The 20,033-nt window shown below is 39.8% G+C and overlaps 1 protein-coding gene across 1 annotated transcript in view; it reads left to right on the top strand.

Moving 5' to 3' along the window:
- LOC124260605 overlaps window positions 1-20,033 on the top strand; it is a 113,738-nt gene that overhangs the window by 81,037 nt on the left and 12,668 nt on the right. The window contains exon 2 of the mRNA XM_046694927.1: window positions 1,007-1,202. Coding sequence (XP_046550883.1) covers window positions 1,007-1,202 — 196 coding nt within the window. The remainder of the gene's footprint in view (window positions 1-1,006; window positions 1,203-20,033) is intronic.

The following is a 20,033-nucleotide window of genomic DNA, read 5'->3' as shown; positions in this document are numbered from 1 at the left end:
TTGAAATTGTATCCATTTAAAACTGGATAAATAATATTAATGGTAACCCCTCTTTAGGCAAACAGCCACTTTAATCTAACATTATGCACTTGAGACATCCGTAACCATTAAAATGGTTTTCATGGCACCAATCAACCATTTTGCAAATCATGGAACGAGTCATTGACAAGTACACAACACCTGTCAATAGCAGGTATGGGTTCCACAAGATGCAATGATATACTGAAACCTAGGATCCATGCTTACAATAAGCTTGGATATTTAAACCAAATCTGACCCCACATCATAGTTTTCTGTTGAATCCATGATTTGATCCTTAGCTAAAGTGTGACTACTATGCGTTAAACCTATACAGATAGAAAATGTCTAACAGGGTGTCATTTCTGATTTGCCCGGAAATCTTGGGGCCGATTCACAAAACGTTCGTAGCACTATGCCATGCGTAAGTCTATGATAAAGCATAGAGTTACGATAGATCGTGACGTTACGAATGCTTTGTTGATCGGGACCCAGAACGCTATTTTGCAATTTTTACGGCCAAAGGAAATCGTGGGATAATGGATTTTTTTTCTGTCGTTACAACTTTATGATGTCACATTACTTCATTTTTCTGAACTACATTTGGCGTCATCAATCAATGAAGTCAAAATCGTTAATATGGCGTCATATGAAGGATAGGTTTACGGGGTGCTATAACATGCGCTTTTAGTTATGTTTTCTTAATGGCCCAGAATAATCTTTACAATATTCTACTCAAAACGCCTGATGAATGTTGAAACACCAAATGGTTCATATAATATGGATAGAAGATAGAAGTTCGGGACAGTATTTCATCTAGTTGGTCTCAATGTTTGACATCGTCCCGTTGGTATGCAGAAGTCCTGGTTTCGATTCCTTACACAGGCACAATGTGTTAAACTAATTGAATGTGTCACATTTTGTGTTATTACATGAACATTTACGGAGTTAAACCCACTCACTCACCTTCCTTGTATCTCCATTGCAGTTGTGATTCGACGCTGTCCAAGGGTAGAACGAATGTGGGTGATGACAGAAGATGGTGCACACTTTCTGCCTACGTCATCAAATCTGAAGATTACGTCATGCACGTATCCCAATGACACGGTGATCGTGCCCGCGACTGGACGTACCAAGGAGAAACTGGATATCCACACATTATCTTCCAGCGGAGTAAACATCGTGTAAGTGTTTTTGCAAATATTTTTTTCTTTGTATTTCTATAGAATTCCGGGATTTTGGGTCAGAGTAGGCCCCGAACACCCTCACATGGAGACCAAAGGATCACAATGTGTAACTTACCTGCTTTTCTCAGTGTATTAATGTAGTTGAAATATTGTTGACTGCGGCGTAAAATACCATTCATTGTTTTAACGAATGTGATTCTAAAACACGGATATTTCCAGGAAGCTGAATGTTATGTTTCTCATGATACTCATGTTTGTTTGTTTGTTTGTTTGCGGCACTCAGCAATATCCCAGCAAGTTATAGTCAAGTAAGCAACATGACCAGTGTGCCCGTGAAGGTGTCCTCCCAAATGTTAGACATCCCAAAAGTTAGACGCGTTAAAACAACAAAGGTTATGGTTGGTTGCACTGAGGTTCACTACACTGTTACCTTCTTTAATAAATGGACTAGTCAAAAATGTACTAATCCAAACACAAAGAGAAGAGATTATGGATAATGACAATGACTTTATTTTATATAGGTTATGCCAGACCAATTTTATTTCTTGTTTTACGGATTTTTGTCCCACAGAAATACTAAAGGTAGGAGGGGAAAAAAATACAAATAAATACTGAAAGTATTTTACTTTTGGCAATTTATGAAGTGTATATGGGGCAAAGCACTATCGAAAAAAAAAATTCTTGTAAATTTACATGTTTGACCAATAAAATATTTGGATTATATTTTTTGAGCGGGGAAAATTCACTTTTTTTTTGGTTATTATTGAAAAAATACGACAGGCGGATCCGTAAAACAAGAAATAAAATTGGTCTGGCCTTATGTTGGAAAAAAATGTTAGGAAGGACTGGTTGACTGAGTTTGGTTTTACGCCGCTTTTAGCAATATTCCAGCAACTTCACGACGGGGAACACCAGAAATGGGCTTCACACATTGTACCCATGTGGGGAGTCGAAAACGGGTCTTCGGCGTGACGAGCCAACGCTTTAACCACTAGGCTACCCCACCGCCCCTTGTTAGGAAGGAAGTAACTCCATTAGGGTAATGAAAACTCAAAAACATAAAAATCTATAATCCTGTTTTGATCAAGGTGAACATCGTAAAAACCATTATACTATCCCATGACTGTATATACATGTCAACTGCAACTTGTTTAAACATTTGAAGAAACTGGGATTCATTTAAGAACTCCTTACATGCAGATAAATGTACATTTTCAAGATTTATTAATACCCCATACTTCGGCACCATACAAAAGGATTGGTTGAATTTGGGTATCAAATATTTTTAAAAATACAGAATAGTCAACATTATCGAATTTATATAACGGGTGTAGTACTTCTAGAAGTGCCCTTTTACCCCGAGATGATACATCTAATATACATTTATTGAACTTACAAGAAGATGAAAAAGGAATACCTAGATATCTATATGAATCAACTGTTAAGACACTTTCACCTATATAAAACCATTTCTCATTTCTCGCTAAGGGTCCACCTCTTCTAGAAACAAAAATTTGAGTTTTCTCTAGATTAACTGTCAACATTAGTATTCTGATCAAAGTATTTCTGTACAAATATGAAAACCATCTCGTTAGTGTATGGGACAGGTTCATTAAATCAGTGGGTAAGACTAGGTTGTAATCAGAGTCACGCCTGATTGATTTGTCTGACTTTTGGGACGTCTAACTTTTGGGAGCAAAACCCCGTGAACTTCCGGTTTAGAATGGTCTTCAGTAACCCATGCGACTAAAGGGATCGGGTGGTCAGACTCGCTGACTTGGTTGACACATGTCATCGCATGCCAATTCATAGATCGATGCTCATACTGTTGATCATTGTTTTGTCTAGTCGGATTATTTACAGACCGCCGCATATAGCTGGAATATTGCTGAGTGCGGCGTAAAACAACACGTCAAACCATAGCCAGTGATTGACCGCACATCCACCTTCCCAGGCTTACGACGCGCAGTTCCACAATCACCAAGCCTGACCGCCAGATGAATTTAATCGCATTTTATGACCAGCAAATGTTACTCGTGGTCAGTTCCCAGAGGAAACCCCCCAGACGGGAAATATCACTGATGACTGACTGACTGACTGGTTTTACGCCGCTTTTAGCAATATTCCAGCAACATCACGGCGGGGGACACCAGAAATGGGCTTCACATATTGTACCCATGTGGGGATTCGAACCCGGGTCTTCGGCGTGACGAGTCAACGCTTTAACCTCTCGGCTACCCCACCGCCCCCTATCACTGATGAAGAAGACCAGGCGCGACTATATGTAAAAATAGTATTAACATCTGATGCAATCAAAAGTGATAAATCATTTGTTTTTTGATCGATAATCAGCCTACATGCATTTTAAACCAGTCCCACAAAAAACAACCTCAAACGAGATTTATATCTTTGATTATTCTTGAAAGTGTTCTTTCATTTCATGTTGATTTATTTTCTTCTCCAACCCTCGAAATAGCGGGCTTTTTAACATCCTTCTGAAAAATATGTTGGAACGAGGAAGTTTGACCAGAAAGATTGATTATATCTGGATCATGTCACATCGCAATAAATTGCCGGGAAATGGCTGGAGAATAATTACCTCAATCGAAAATTCCCTAATAAAGACTATGATGAATACAGGTTCCCATCAAACCACATAAATAGGAGATTCAGCCGATCTGAAGTAAGAGAGCAGTGATTTAAGGAAGTGTCATGGCGAGATTGCGTGAGAGCCACATATTACAATCTCTGATACAGAGTGCTACTTACAGCGAAGATGATTAGCTGCTGGGGACTTTCTATTGGATTAACGCTGTAGGCGACCCACTTCGACCCACTTGTGTTGGAATATAGTATCTAGGGGCTTTTTGTTAAAATGGTTACCTTGAAGGTAGTTGGTTACACGGTTTAAAAGCTTGGTTTTCTTGGAGATGTGAATGATAGGTATTTGAAGAAAATAGTTCCGGACGGAACTGAATTTTTCTTCAAGTGAGACACGGTGAAAGTGCTATACGTCATATAGGCTGGGTGGCACAGCGGTTAAAGTGTTCGTTTGTCGGGAACCAGGGTTCTGTTCCCTGTATAGTTACACTATCTGACCCTTTTGGAGTTTACTGCCTTGATGTGGATTAAATAAACCTACAACACATGCTCAGTATAGGTCACATGCATTAATCTGTTATCAACCACCGACAAAAGAACCTACGTTTGTTAATGATCTTTATGTCGTTTCTGGAAGAAAGTGTCCACGCTAACCCATTATAACAGTGACATAAATACACCTATATTGGCGATGATGAAACCTCTATGGAAACACTTAGTGGAAACCCCTAGAAACATCTGCATTACAAAATAGATTGTAGAAATACCAAAGAATCCGAAAATTCAACTCATTCTGAAACATTAGAATACTACTACAAACCTACTAGAACCTCATGAGAAACATCAGTACATCCTGCTAAATCTTCTGAAAACTCTCAAAGGAAGCCTGTCATTGGAATCATGTCTAGAACCCTCCTGCTGACAAGTTCCGGACCAAGACATGACGTTAATTTATGGTGTTGAAACCGATACGTCAAAAGTAGACTGGACACCTACTATCAGGCCACGACAGTGGTGGTATTTGAAATATGTGTCTGAAGCCCGCCAGATGACGTTCATGAAATAAGCTGCCTAAAACCTGTCGGAGACACATTGGACCCAGGCTGTTCATGACGTCCACGCAGTCGGAAAAAGCAATGGGAGACAATCTCCAGAGGTTTGACAACTCTTTCTCTGTCAATACTTCATAGACTGTCTCACAGGAGATTGTACAATCATATTATTTGTACGTATACAATCTGTCTTATTTTCTGTTACTTCAACTACAATTTTTAGGATTCCTTTATACTATCTCCATAATATGACGTTTGCCACAGCAAAAACTGCTTCAATTAATATGCATCCACAAGCTTGAGGAAAGAACTTTGGCAAGAGATGAATCACAGTTAATGAGTTTTTGCTACCGGTCTTGTAGATCATGCTTACCATTTTCGAACACCTGGTATCATTGCTGATTTTCAATGAGTGAGTTTGTTTTACGCTGCTTTTAGCAATATTTCAGCAATATCACGGCGGGGAACACAAGAAAAGGGCTTCACTGGAAGCAATGGAAGACAACCTCCAGAGGTTTGACAACTCTTGCTCTGTCAATACTTCATTGACTGTCTCACAGGAGATTGTACAATCATATTATTTGTACGTATACAATCCTTCTTATTTTAGGATTCCTTTATACTATCTCCATGCTACAGTATGGCAGCATACACCTTGCCTATCTCTTTCCGATCAATGCATTCGCTGCAATTCAGACTCAACACAGAGAAACGGCATCGTGGAATGAATATTGGCATGTGATGTACAGCCTAAACATAAACACAGTTGTGGTCTGGCACTGTGACAAACAATCGCCTCTCATCTCAATTTCCATTTATTTTCAAATTGAGTCAAAGAGTAAATATGTCGGCTAGGGTACACAGCTACACAGAGAATACATCAAACAGCATTCCCCTCGAGACGTGACCTTCTGATGTTTCCTCAGATCCAGAAGCAGAGAGACATTGCATGAGAGTTAAACATTTTAATGAGAGTGTTCCTAGTGCGTCAAACAAACAAAGAACAATGAACAGGCTTTCCTCTTGAATGTTATGGGTGTGGCAAACGTGTAAATTTACAACAACGACGAGAGCGTGACGTACTGCAATGCCGTTTGACGCTAGCGCTGCGAGAGAAATGTCACAGAAATGTCAAAGACTTAAGTACTAAATCACCTGTTTTTATGTTTCGGGAAAATAATTAAAAAGAAAGGGTTTTTTTAACTGTCACTTCAAGCAGATGGTTTTTTTCTTAATGATCGATTTGTTTAATTTGATCGAAGCCGATCGGACTGTTCATGTGTCATGGTTCATGAAGACTAGAGCGCCTCTTTGATAATACCAAATACCACTGCAGACACCGCGATCATTTAAACCGTTGAAACTCGACGCATTAAACAATTGTCCAAAGGTACCATTCAATCTATTTCTACTTTTTGACACAAATTTGAGAGCTATTCCTTCAATTTCCGTGTTTTTGGACGTGTGACGAATTTTGTTGTTTCAATTGGAAAAACATTATACATTTTTTCTCAAGTTGTTATTCAACTCTTTATATCGAATGAAGTCTTTTGAGCTGGTATCGCCGTGCTGGAACACGAAGTGCTCGATGTTTGAGACTACAATATACGATTGGCAACGAGGCACATGCCGGGACTGATTAAGTGAATAAGAACAAATAGATGGATGAGAGTAAGTTGGGTATTATTTTTATATATGACGCTATATAGTCTACATCACTGTGTGCTACATGTTGCGCTATATAAAACATGATATGTTGGATGTGGCACTACATACAACACCCTATACAGGCTGATATTTCACTGGTCTAACTATGTTACACCCTGGTATGTTGGATGTCTGATTATGTTCATGTATTTGTACATGTCATTGTGTAATGACCGTTTATGATGGAAGACTTTTTGGTTTCATGAAAAATAAAATAAATAAAAAAAAGTTGGGTATTTTTCCTGAAGTGAGTGAGTTAGTAAGTAAGTTGGTTTAGCGTCAATTTAAATTCTATTTCATGTCACTTGCTCCATTTTGGTTGTATGTATAGTTTTTAGACTTCCTGGCGATTAGTGTCAGGATTTCTGTTACTTATTTTATTGTATGTATATTTTTGTGATTAATATAGCTTTTCGTCTATATCTTTTTCTCAATAGCAGTATTTTTTCGTTTAAATCAAAGATATAATTTGCCCACTATCTATAAGACGATGTCTGGTCCAAGAGATGTGCTTCAAGGGTAGTACCAATGCCATGATGTGGCAATCGAACTAGACCCATCGGTGTTCTATAGCAAATCCTGGGCCCACTTGCACAAAGCGACCAGAGCCATCGGTGTTCTATAGCAAATCCTGGGCCCACTTGCACAAAGCGACCAGAGCCATCGGTGTTCTATAGTAAATCCTGGGCCCACTTGCACAAAGCGTCCAGAGCCATCGGTGTTCTATAGCAAATCCTGGGCCCACTTGCACAAAGCGACCAGAGCCATCGGTGTTCTATAATCGGTGTTTTATAGCAAATCCTGGGCCCACTTGCACAAAGCGACCAGAGCCATCGGTGTTCTATAGCAAATCCTGGGCCCACTTGCACAAAGCGCCCAGAGCCATCGGTGTTCTACAGCAAATCCTGGGCCCACTTGCACAAAGCGTCCAGAGCCATCGGTGTTTTATAGCAAATCCTGGGCCCACTTGCACAAAGCGACCAGAGCCATCGGTGTTCTATAGCAAATCCTGGGCCCACTTGCACAAAGCGACCAGAGCCATCGGTGTTCTATAGCAAATCCTGGGCCCACTTGCACAAAGCGACCAGAGCCATCGGTGTTCTATAGCAAATCCTGGGCCCACTTGCACAAAGCGACCAGAGCCATCGGTGTTCTATAGCAAATCCTGGGCCCACTTGCACAAAGCGATCTTAGCCCTTCGGCTTTCGTGAATTTGTGCTGAACTATAGGAACTACGATCTTCTTACTGCTAAGATCGATTTGTACAGGCCTACCCTGACTTCCCTACCATTGTACAAGCAGTATTAAATTATACAACAGTGCTATTCGTCTGTATGAAAATTTACAGCACAAATAATTCAAACTGTTTCCTTTTCCACTGCTGTAGTCGCTACCATGTACGACGAAGGTCCTTTCACTGATTATGTAAGACCCTAAGAAGTTATTTTTATTTGCCAACTGACTCATTTGATTGTCGCAGAGGCTGAAATGTGAAGATATAATATATATAACATATATTTGTACGAACCAACTTTCTACAAAAGCATTGGCTGCTATAGACTTTATGGCGTCTGTGTGTTTCGTTGTGGGCCTTGATACATAGTATCTTATGAAACCAAATTAGAACAAGCTAAGAAACCGACGACCAGGAAATTGATCTTTGGTTCTCAATGATAAATTGATAATTCCACATCGATTACTCTCTCTGCAACGCGTGCCATTTCGTGGTGCTCTGTAATACACAACGGGTTTTTTCCGCGAAGGCATCACTGAAATACCTGATGGTGTTTTTAGGGAATTACTGTTTCCGATTCCTAGCGAAGGCTAGTAAATGACCTTTATGTCAAAGAGACTAAAACACTATTTACGTTTGACTCCCAAAACTTACATACCTAGAAATTTAGTTTTACTATCTTGAAATTTAGAAATAGCATCTTGGTAATCAAAATTGGTAACTTGAATTTTGAACATCCATACCTTGAAGTTCTACTTAGTTTCTGGAAATTGTAATAACAAATTTAAAAACATATTCACCTCAAAGATTCAGAATCAGTCACCCACGAATGCATATGGCTGTTTCGCGGGGTAGTTGTGACGTACATGTCTAGTTTCAGTCAGCCAATGATGTGAGACGGTTTGAAACGCACAGAAGTCAAATTAACCCTACTCCTTACACAAACGTTGTGTGACTCCTGCTTGTTACCTAATACGGACGCAATGCTGATTGGTTGGTTACAAATGGCGACTACAATGGCCGCTGCAAATCCGCCATACATGTATGTATTCATGGGCAACTGAGGAACATATTGTATACGAAGCATTTATACAATATGGGTGATCTGGATAATCATTCAGATTTGAGCTTATATACGTACATTGAACGAGAATGTTTCCATGGCAACGCACAACAATCTCGGCATTTGTGCATGCGTGGACATTGTTCTCCTCCAATTCAGTCCACTGCTGTCACAATTAAGGAGAGGCTTGGTTGGGGCTGTTTGTCGTTTTGATGGAGAGCATGTCTGCAGTGATAGGAGTTGTCCACACTTATTGGATTTGGATGACAGCGCCTTTCATTATAATATGACGTTTGCCACAGCAAAAACTGCTTCAATTAATATGCATCCACAAGCTTGAGGAAAGAACTTTGGCAAGAGATGAATCACAGTTAATGAGTTTTTGCTACCGGTCTTGCAGATCATGCTTACCATTTTCGAACACCTGGTACCATTGCTGATTTTCAATGAGTGAGTTTAGTTTTACGCTGCTTTTAGCAATATTTCAGCAATATCACGGCGGGGAACACCAGAAAAGGGCTTCACACATTGTTCCCATGTGGGAATCGGTCTTCGGCGTGACGAGCGAACGCTGTAACCACTACACTACCGCCCCTTCAGTGATTGTTTCATGGAATATTCACCTCCATATTTACTTTTACGCCTTACGGAATCTGTTTCCAGTGACAATCGAGACTGGGCATTAACGTTGTATAGTTACTTATCGGTAACAACAGTCCTTGTAATTTACAAAAGGATATATAATCAAATATTACAACAAATCAATATGAAAATGCTACAGCTATATAATTTTAAATGGTTGAAAAATCGATGTCTCGCAGTTACAAAACAGGATAGGAATCTGTATGACAGCGTTCTGCGTACTACAAAAGACATGTTAAAAAATCGAATTGGCATTTTGTATTCTTCTGTAATTTATCACAACCATGGCAGGTGCCATTTAAAGCAAGACAGCAAAAACATCTCAAAAACACATTGTAGCCATTAAGTAGAAAAAAAGTGTTGGTGCTGACGTGCGCTATTTCCACTTTTTCGCTGAAGTAGTTGTGTTGTCGCTGTGACTGTGGAGAATTGGTGCGGTGGAGCATCGTCAACATGTAAAAAACGCATTATATTTTCAGATCCTTTTAAAACAGTGTGACTGAGATATGCCCCATCGATTCTTGGATTCGTTTAATGGAACGAATGATTCAAAGTGTTTCAAAAAAAGCACAATGGTAAAGATTTTGTTGTTATTAGTGAGTGAGTTTAGTTTTACGCCGCACTCAGCAATATTACAGCTATATGGCGACAGTCTGTAAATAATTGAGTCTGGACCAGACAATCCAGTGATCAACGGCATGAGCATCGATCTACGCAATTGGGAGACGATGACATGTGTCAACAAAGTCAGCGAGCCTGACCACCTGATCCCGTTAGTCGCCTCTTACGACAAGCATGGGTTACTGAAGACCGATTCTGATCCAGATCTTCACGGGTCGATTTTGTAAGAAACTTTCTAAATGTACGTACTTACATGATGATGCTAATATAAAAATCATTAAAACAATAAAGTTCTTCAAAGGCATTTAGAAGTTGGTGTAGTAATACAAGACAAATCTTATGGATAACAACTTCTTGATTTATTTTACACAACTTTTCTGGGCTAGTTCTTTTCTGGGCTAGTCAGGTGGATTTGTCTTGTATTAAAACAATAAGTGCTGAAACCAGAGGCCGTTATGAGGCTATATCATAAGCAGATGATTATGAACCAGTATCAAGTAGTGGTAACACCAGGTATTCACGAAAAGGAGACACCCCTCACAAACACGTCAATTCTTCACCTTATTTAACACCGGAACATACAAGGTAAAATGGCATCGGACTTAATGTGTCAAATTTGGCTGCGTCCTCCACATGTCTACCATAAAACCTTTGGGAAACTTCCCTGAGGCACTGAATGTTAATATGTGACAGTCATTTCTGACAAAGTGCCCTCTTCAGCTAGCATTTTTCCGAGGATATAAAAAGTCAAGTTGATCTAGATGGTATTAATTCCGCTTGTCTCAAATACTTTTTGTGAATACTTTTTAAAGTGACATTGAACCCAATTCACAAATTCAATCACTTACACCATACTGGGGTGAATATATTTGTAGTTGCTTGGTAGTTACTCTTAAAGCCGTTTGAGATCATATTTGAAATGGGCCCCAAATGCGATAACAATCTCTGTGTAAAGTTCGTGTTGGTGTTTTAAACTGTGATTAATGTAACTTAGGACATTATTTACCTAAAGGCGTTATCATAAACCAGAGAAGGATGCTGCCCGTTCCGATCTTTTCGACCCGGGTTAGAATTGATCTTCAGTAACCCATGCTTGTCGTAAGAGACGACTAACAGGATTGGGTGGTCACGTGTCATCGGTTCCCAATTGCGCAGATCGATGCTCATGTTGTTGATCATTGGATTGTCTGGTCCAGACTCGATTATTTACAGACCGCTGCCATATAGCTGGAATATTGTTGAGTGCGGCGTAAAACACACTCACTCACTCAGATCTTTTCACATTCGGAACACACAAGAAAAGAGAAAGAAGTATACCTCTAATGTCGTATTTCATATTGGAAACAGAATCTGTCATCAGTTGATGGTTTTTATTCACATGCCACCGTCGTAGGCAGGAGTGGCGCTATGCGACGTCAAACAATCTACACTGTTTTGTGCAGTTGTGGGTGGCGGAGACTGTCAGTTTCAGTTGTCACACCTTAACATTTCCACTGCTATTTTGCCTTTTACGGCCAGTTTCACCCGAAACTAGTAATCGAGACTGGTTATTCTCTGGCATTGACGTTTAGTTTAAGTGTGAGTACACCGCACCTATACCGTCTGTTGCACATATATGCATGCATACATACATACATACATACATACATACATACATACATACATACATACATACATACATACATACATACATACATACATACATACATACATACATACATACATACATACAGTTTACAAAACAGCTCAAACCGAAACATGAGTCTCATTAACCTATTCAGACAATGACCTACTTTACAGCCGATCCGAATTTTCTCGTGTGAAAGTGAAAATAGACATCACAAACAACTATGGTTACACTGAATGCCAATTCCTTGTTTCATACGAAAATGGTATTTACAAATGAAGTTTAATAACATCGTATTCTATATTTTATGGCGAGGTGTAGGCAGCATGACCGTAACTAAGACGTCACAGACTGTCCCAGTTTGATGAGGTCGTAAAATAATTCACAATGTATCTGGCTCACTGGTTACACCTGTTATGTGTTTTGTGCTCTTTTTCAGTAACGCACAATGTGATTGATATAATATCAAGTCCGTACCAGATCGCCAAACTTTTCTAGCGGCAGAGCCTCGTTGTGAGATTTCCACGATTTCCAGGTTTCTGTTTGTCAGTGCTCGCTGTACGACAGAGCACGCTGCGCGACATGTTTGCAAGGATTAGAAGGAGCATAGTGTTGCAATATACAAGTGCTTAGATGTATCAAGTAATACTGATTAATATTTATGTATCCAGTTAAATGAATTGGTCTCAAAACTCTGGACTGGTTATTGTACTAAGTTGCGCAATAGGACGGAACGCAGTCAACAGGAAACGAGACTGTTGTGTAATCAATGTTTTGACTTGTATACTTCTTCAGGGATAGAGATCTAATTGAACTATTCTTTTCAATACATCAGGGTGACGACCAAACAAAAACACACATTTGAAGTTCTGCAGATGTGCATTAATGTTTGGGAAGAATGACATCTTTCATCTAGACATACGTGTATTTTTACGTGGTGTGTGTATAATGTACTGATTGTATTATCTCCCTTGTCCGTTACACTCAATATCCACTCACGAAAAGACTAATGGCTTCAGTGTCGCGTGGCCATACATGAAGTGCAAATAATGACAAGTTCCGGTAAAAGGCAGATGGCGTTTGATCAAAACCATCCCTGTCGGTGTAGAAGTTGTGATTCTCTTGATATCAAAGCGGCATCGCCGTTACATGATGATGATGCAGACGAGGTTCTTGACAGCTTGACAACGTTGTTGCATGAAACTGTCGTAACTGTTGAAACCACAATGTAACACAGGAAATTGGATTGTCAGTGGCCGCATTGCTTTTCATGTTTCAAAGCCCGAAGAACACACAATGATAATTGAATCAGAAATAGAAAACGTATTCATCCTGCTCGGGGAGACGCAGTTCTTGTGGCATAGCGCACAGATCACAAATCAGGCGGCGGAGAGTAGGTGGATGGGTGACCATTCGGCTGTTTGACTCCTGAGGGTTCCCAGAGCTTCGTTGCAGCTGTACCCTGAAGAAATGTAGCGTAGAGTATATTGATGGCATTAGTAGAAGTAGTGGTAGTAGCGGTGGTGCCAGTGGTAGTAGTGGTAGTAGTAGCTGTAGTGGGAGTGGTACAAGTTGTAGCCGTAGACGTAGTAGTTGGTTGGTTGTTTAACGCCGCACCCAACGATATGCCAGCTATATGGCGGCGGTTTGTCAATAATCGAGTCTGGACCAGACAATCCAGTGATCAACAGCATGAACATTGATCTACACAATACGATGACATGTGTCAACAACGTCAGCGAGCCTGACCACCCGATCCCGCGGCTGTTAGTCGCCTCTTACGACAAGCATGGGTTACTGAAACTCGGATCTTCACGGGTCTGTAGTAGTAGTAGTAGCAGCAGCAGCAGCAGCAGCAGTAGTAGTAGTAGTAAACTCAACCCGCTGCCTCAGCACAACTCCAAAACAAGCTACTCCTCATTACCCAGAACTTATCACAATCTAAACAGCCAGTATAAATGTTTTGCTAACATTTGCCTTAAACAGAGCACCAAAAACAACAGTCAAACAGACTTGTTTTGACAATAAAAACGACCGTCAACATTAATGTTTTTCATTTTAAAAATTGCCTGAAGCACGGTGACACTCAAACATAAAAGCTAAATTGTGTTTTGTTTTCGGAGTTTTTTTCATAATCATCATATTTTATTCATGAACACTCTGGGACATGAAACGAGATTTTTTAACGTGAATTAGGCACACTGAAGCTTCTTTGACCTTTACAAGTAGCCATTTGGATGCTGCCACTGGCATCTGGTCTTCTCTCGTCAAACGGAATTGTCCATGATTTGAGCCAGGAGTTCCATTAAGAGGGTCCCCCGGGGAGTAAGGCAGGTCGCGTTTTCGCTCGGCAGTATATTTATTGGTATATTTGGAAGACATTTTCGCGAATCCTTGGTGGTGATTTTCGCGTATCCTTGGTGTTGTGAGTTGAAGCAAATGATTTCATGTATTTTTTTTCGCCAACACCAAAGGCTAGAAATACGAACACACTATCTAGCTTTGTATACAGCGCGCAGTAAATCAGGGGTTCAAAATTAGTTTAAAAAGCCTTTACTTTAAGAAAGTAACTGGACCTGACCAAATTTCCACTTGCCCTGATTTTATGACATAATCATGATGATGTAATTATGAAAGAATAAATCAACATGGTATGTGATGTTAATGTTTACTGGACTATTTATTGAAAAGTGATAAATAGCAAAGAAAGATAACTCTACTTTATCATCATTGCGAAATTTAAAAGCTACATTTTGAGCAGATATGAAATTAAATCCAAGTTTATTTGCAGTTTGAAACCATAAGTGGAAATTATCTAGTAGCCCACTGACAAGTAAGATACCATTATTTGATTGCCCGAAATGAAAACTGACTTGTCCCGGGCGTCGGGCGATGGGTTTTTTTAACCCCTGAGTAAATTCGACGCTTTTGCGTCATAGCTGTATTTACGCCGTGCTGAATGTCGTTTATTGACTATTGATTTATTGATTGTAATCCTCTGGTGATGGAAATACTTGTATGTGCTGAAACTTACGTTAAGGAATGGACCATCAATTCATCCGTTCGTTTGTCAGCAAAACACCTTTAGAATTGGTCTCCAGTAACCCATGCTTGTCGTGAAAGGCGGCTTACTGGATCGGGTGGTCAGGCTCGCTGACTTGGTTGACACATGTTGAGAACACGTCATCGTATGCCAATTGTGTAGAAATAGCCTTGTCTCAACCAGACAATCCAGTTATTGGGAACACAAGCAATGCCCCACTACTCCGGGACATGCCGAAAGACAAACAACACAGGGCGCTGGGGTGTATTTATATCTCGTTATAAACCCGAATGTTCTCTACAGAAATTACTTCAGAGACCCTTTAACACATTTACAGTTTAAGTGATTTCAAATAAAACAGCATCTTTATGAACAGCTGTGGCCCAATCAGTGTTGATGACATATCACAACTACAATTCTGATAACGAAGGATGGCAACGACGCTGATGTAATGATGGTGACGATTATGTTGATGATAAAAAAGATGTTAGTGATGATGATTACGATGGTGATATCCAATAACGAAGACATCGATGATGATATACCAGGCGGTAGAACGTCGTTACAATGTGATTTCCAATTCGAAGGTAAAACATCCAGAAATCGGCCCCTAAACTAACTTGTCATTGTCATCAGTAACTAATCACACGAGGACTGACCCGTAAAAAACCGGGGTAGAGTAGGTCTTCAGCAACCCATGTGCTTGCCATAAAAGGCGACTATGCTTGTCGTAAGAGGCGACTAACGGGATCAGGTGGTCAGTTTCGCTGACTTGGTTGACACATGTCATCGGTTCCCAATTGCGCAGATCGATGCTCATGCTGTTGATTACTGGATTGTCTGGTCCAGACATTATTTATAGCTGGGATATTGCTGGGTGCGACGTAAAACTAAACTCAAACTCACTCACGAGGACTGTGAATGGTTAACAAATTGTATTAAGAAGCACAATATGAGTTTTACAATTGCTAAGGGGAATACAATGGTATGAATATACAATGCCATAAACAACAATGGGCCAAGCATGCGGCACCAGCAACAGTTCTATAACAAGAATCATTGTACCAACAAATGTCCAGAATATTGTCGGTGTTAACTGTGAATCACGACCTTAGGAAGCTGTTATGACTCCAGACAACTACCCGTCCTCTCCTGTCGCACTTACATAATTGCAGCGAGCCTTCTAGAAACACCACATCACGAAACTGTTCAAACGATCAAGCTGTCCTGGTTTGTTAACAGCTAAGGGAGGTCACTCTAAACCGGATTCTCTGCTACAATCTGCCTCTACAGTACTAATTATTTTGCGGAGCTTCAGTAACCGGCTACCACTGATGGTCGCTACAAATAAACCTACAGCAATCTTCCGTCGCGTAATCATGGAATTACAACAATGAAGATTACAAAACGTTTCCTTTTTTCGGTTATAGAACGTCAGTGCAGTCCAAATGCTTGAATAGTTGGTGCGAACACCAATTCGACGCCTGCATTACTCGTAGCGAAAGCAGTCCATGCATAAGAATTGTAAAGAAGCAATTGAATGTCGCCCACAAAAGCACCAAAGAGAGACAGATCGGGAGACAGTTCCAGATATTTCATTTATATTATTTTTCCAAATATGAGAAGGTTTCTTTGATCCAGAGAATGAGATGGTTCCTAAAAGGCCAATCTACAAAGTCACAGCAATCCACGATCGCTGCAACAAAAATCCTAACTTGAGCAAATAGTTATGACTATTGCACGTGACTGGAAAGGTGGCTGGCTGTGGTTGAGGTGAGGTGAGGTGAAATTGGGTTTAACGTCGTGCTTGAGAATATTTCGCTCATATGACGACGTGCATGCGTGTGTATGTGTATGTGCGACTGCTTGTACTTGCCCAGACTGAAGCTGGTTTTCTAGTGCTAGCCCACTGAGATACTATGCCGCAGTGAAGCATTAATACCCCACTCAGACACATTATACTGACTCCGAGCCGACCAGTCCTTGTTGTACCCATTAATGCCGAGCGCCAGGCAGGGACCAACAAGTACCATATTTTAACGTGTTTTGGTATGACGCGGTCGGGGATCGAACCCGCGACCTTCCGCTCTCCGGGCGGACGCTCTAACCACAACACCACGGAGGCGGTTGTGGTTGAGAGGGAGTATGTATTCGAGTACGCATTTGATCACTTCTGAGAACAGCTTTGTCCCCATCCAACTCACAACGAACACAACATTCTTATGTCGGTTATTTTACCATTTCAAAGCCTCCCGAGTATGTACACACACATATATAATCTTAGCACCCAATATGGCACGACGAATCAGCCTAACTCGAAAAATATATCCAACCCAAATCTTTTCCCAATTAATGTATTTCAACACAGATTCAAGAGCTCACTGCTGTCTCGTCTATCTACCTATTAAATTTCCCAGGGGTATTTCCTGTTTTCCAACCCAACAAACAATCCTATGCTTTGAACGGAAAGATTCAGCCACTCGACAAATCCCATATTAATAGCCAATCACTCTACAGCTTGGCCTTCACTTCGGTCCTTTATTTGTCTGAGCTCGCCTCATTGGCTCGTAAATAACCAATCAATATGCGGATAACATTTCGCTGCTACAGATTTGGCGTCTGTGGTTAAATATAGGTGGAATATTTATGAACGGTTATATAAGAGGAGCTTAGATGGAAAATAAATGGAGACCAATCTAACACGGCTTGATTCTCCAAATATAATTCTCACTAAACCTGGGAAGGATGTCTTGAAAGGGGAGTGGACATGGATTTTATATGGATAATTGTGTTACGAGCTCAGGCGAGCCCTGCGCTTAACATTCATTTCTTACAATCGATAAAAATAGATTAAATTTATTTGAAACTACTCCAAACAGATCTTGATACTTTTCTCCAACAAACCCTTAAAACCGGTAATATATTTTATCTTTTGGTATAATAGGGTATTTTGTAGGTGAAAGTGACTGCCAATATTTTATATCTTTTCAAGAACACCTGGTATCATCACTAACTTATAAGAGCTCAAAACACCTAAAGTTGGAAGCGAACAACAGACCCTCCTTGTAGCACAATTATTCTTACAATTTTGTCGCTTTTTGTTTTATTCCCTTTCTTAAAGTATCCTAGTTGTTCAAGCGTTAGGTCTTCACACCGAAATCATGTTTGACTTTCCAAATTAGTATAATCAATATTTTTCTCTTTTCCTTTATTGCTGTAAGGGAAATCTCCTTACACTACGAATAATATATAAACTGCCTCGATTCTAATTGGCCAATAAGACGTTTCCAATTATTATAACAACCTCTACTTGAAACAGTTGATTTAACAACCGCGTCATCACGGAGGATTACAGTTGAAGCAGAGCGTTTTCTTCTCAGTCAAATGCAACCATTTATAACCATTAAAATACAGAAGGGAAAGCATTCTAAGTTTATTTTTTTTTATGTTTTTAAATTTTTTAAGAATTGTTAAATTTGATTATGTTTGTTTAACCATCACTCAAAACTGCGAAAGTTTGTAAAAAGTCATGTGGCTGGGTAATTTTGTGTGAACTAAATTGGTTCAATGAAGACGGGGTAAGAAAATAATTGCAACTTCTACTATGTTTGAAATGTTGTAAATTTGTGCCAAATATGCAAAATATTTAATTTCCATGGATGCGATGTGTAAAATGCCTACCAAGAGTTGTTCCTGATTTTAGATATGATGTAACAAATGGGGTTATATTTTTACCTAAAATTCAAATATCGGATAAAATCAACTTTGAAAAATAATTTCTTTTACAATTCCGTCGTTAAGAACAGGAAACGTATTTAATAAAGGCTTCCATTCCCTTCTTTTATTAAAGCATAAGATATTTTTTTAATCGACAAGGAGAAAAACGGCGCTTCTCCATAGCAAGCTACTTGTTATAATAATAGTCTATGCATTATATTTAATACAAATGATCGTGTAAACTATGTTACTTTGGACGACTAGTTCTTAAAATTCCGGATTTGCTTTTAGTTGTTCGGGGAGCTTGAAATACAAGACCAGCGCCTTGGGAGCGCATGAACTTGAATAGGCTTGTGCGCTCATTAACTGTGGAAATATATCGTTTGTCAGTTTAAGTATATAGTGTAGCTTAGTGGTTCGCTCGTCACGCCGAAGACCCGTGTTTGATTCACCACATGGGTAAAACCTGTGACGCCCATTTCTGGGCTGGTATCTGTGTGATCACCCGGCTGTTTGTGTGTCAAACTACCTTTCTGGCGTCCATTGATGCTCATGATGGCAACTATTGGTTTGTTACGTGAATTATGTACACTCAGGGGTTCAAAATTAGTTTAAAAAGCCACTTGCCACAGGGCAAGTGACTGTAAGAAAGTAACTTGTCCTGACCAAATTTCCACTTGCCCTGATTTTATGACATAATCATGATGATGTAATTATGAAAGAATAAATCAACATGGTATGTGATGTTAATGTTTACTGGACTATTTATTGAAAAGTGATAAATAGCAAAGAAAGATAACTCTACTTTATTATCATTGCGATATTTAAAAGCTACATTTTGAGCAGATATGAAATTAATTCCAAGTTTATTTGCAGTTTGAAACCATAAGTGGAAATTATCTAGTAGCCCACTGACAAGTAAGATACCATTATTTGATTGCCCGAAATGAAAACTGACTTGTCCCGGGCGTCGGGCGATGGGATTTTTGAACCCCTGTACACCCTCCACCAGGTTGACTGTAGCCTGAAAAAGCACTCGCTCCATCCAGGTGTGTTAGTCAGTATTAGTTGCGCCGTGTGTTAACAATATTCCATCAATATCACCGCGGAGGACACCAGAAATTGGCTTCACACATTGTACCCATGTTGAGAATCGAACCGGGATCTCCCCCCATCCACTGAGATACCTTGAAGCAGTTTAGCATAGATAGCTCGCTCAGACACATTTCACTCATTCCGAACCAGTCCTTCTTTTAGCCCTTAACGCCGAGCATAAGCCCAGGAAACAACAAGTACCTTTTTAACGTCTTTTGGTATGATGCGGCTGGTGAGCGAACCCAATATCAAACCGCTGACCTAAGCTATTTTGGCATAAATTTACATAATTATTGTTTTTGCCTTTCTTGCACTTGCAAGTTTGGGACTCGCTAGGATGAAAGAAAAGGTTAATTGTACCGACTTAGAGTGAAATTATAAATAAAATCAAGTCTGTGAGACATGGTTTCTTTTTACCGATTTGTT

Source organism: Haliotis rubra, unplaced genomic scaffold (assembly GCF_003918875.1).
Source record: "Haliotis rubra isolate DU_JTF1 unplaced genomic scaffold, ASM391887v1 Scf77, whole genome shotgun sequence".
NCBI classification, from domain to species: Eukaryota; Metazoa; Mollusca; class Gastropoda; order Lepetellida; family Haliotidae; genus Haliotis; species Haliotis rubra.
Note: the sequence above shows the minus strand (reverse complement) of the source record. Positions and strands in the feature narration are given on the sequence as shown.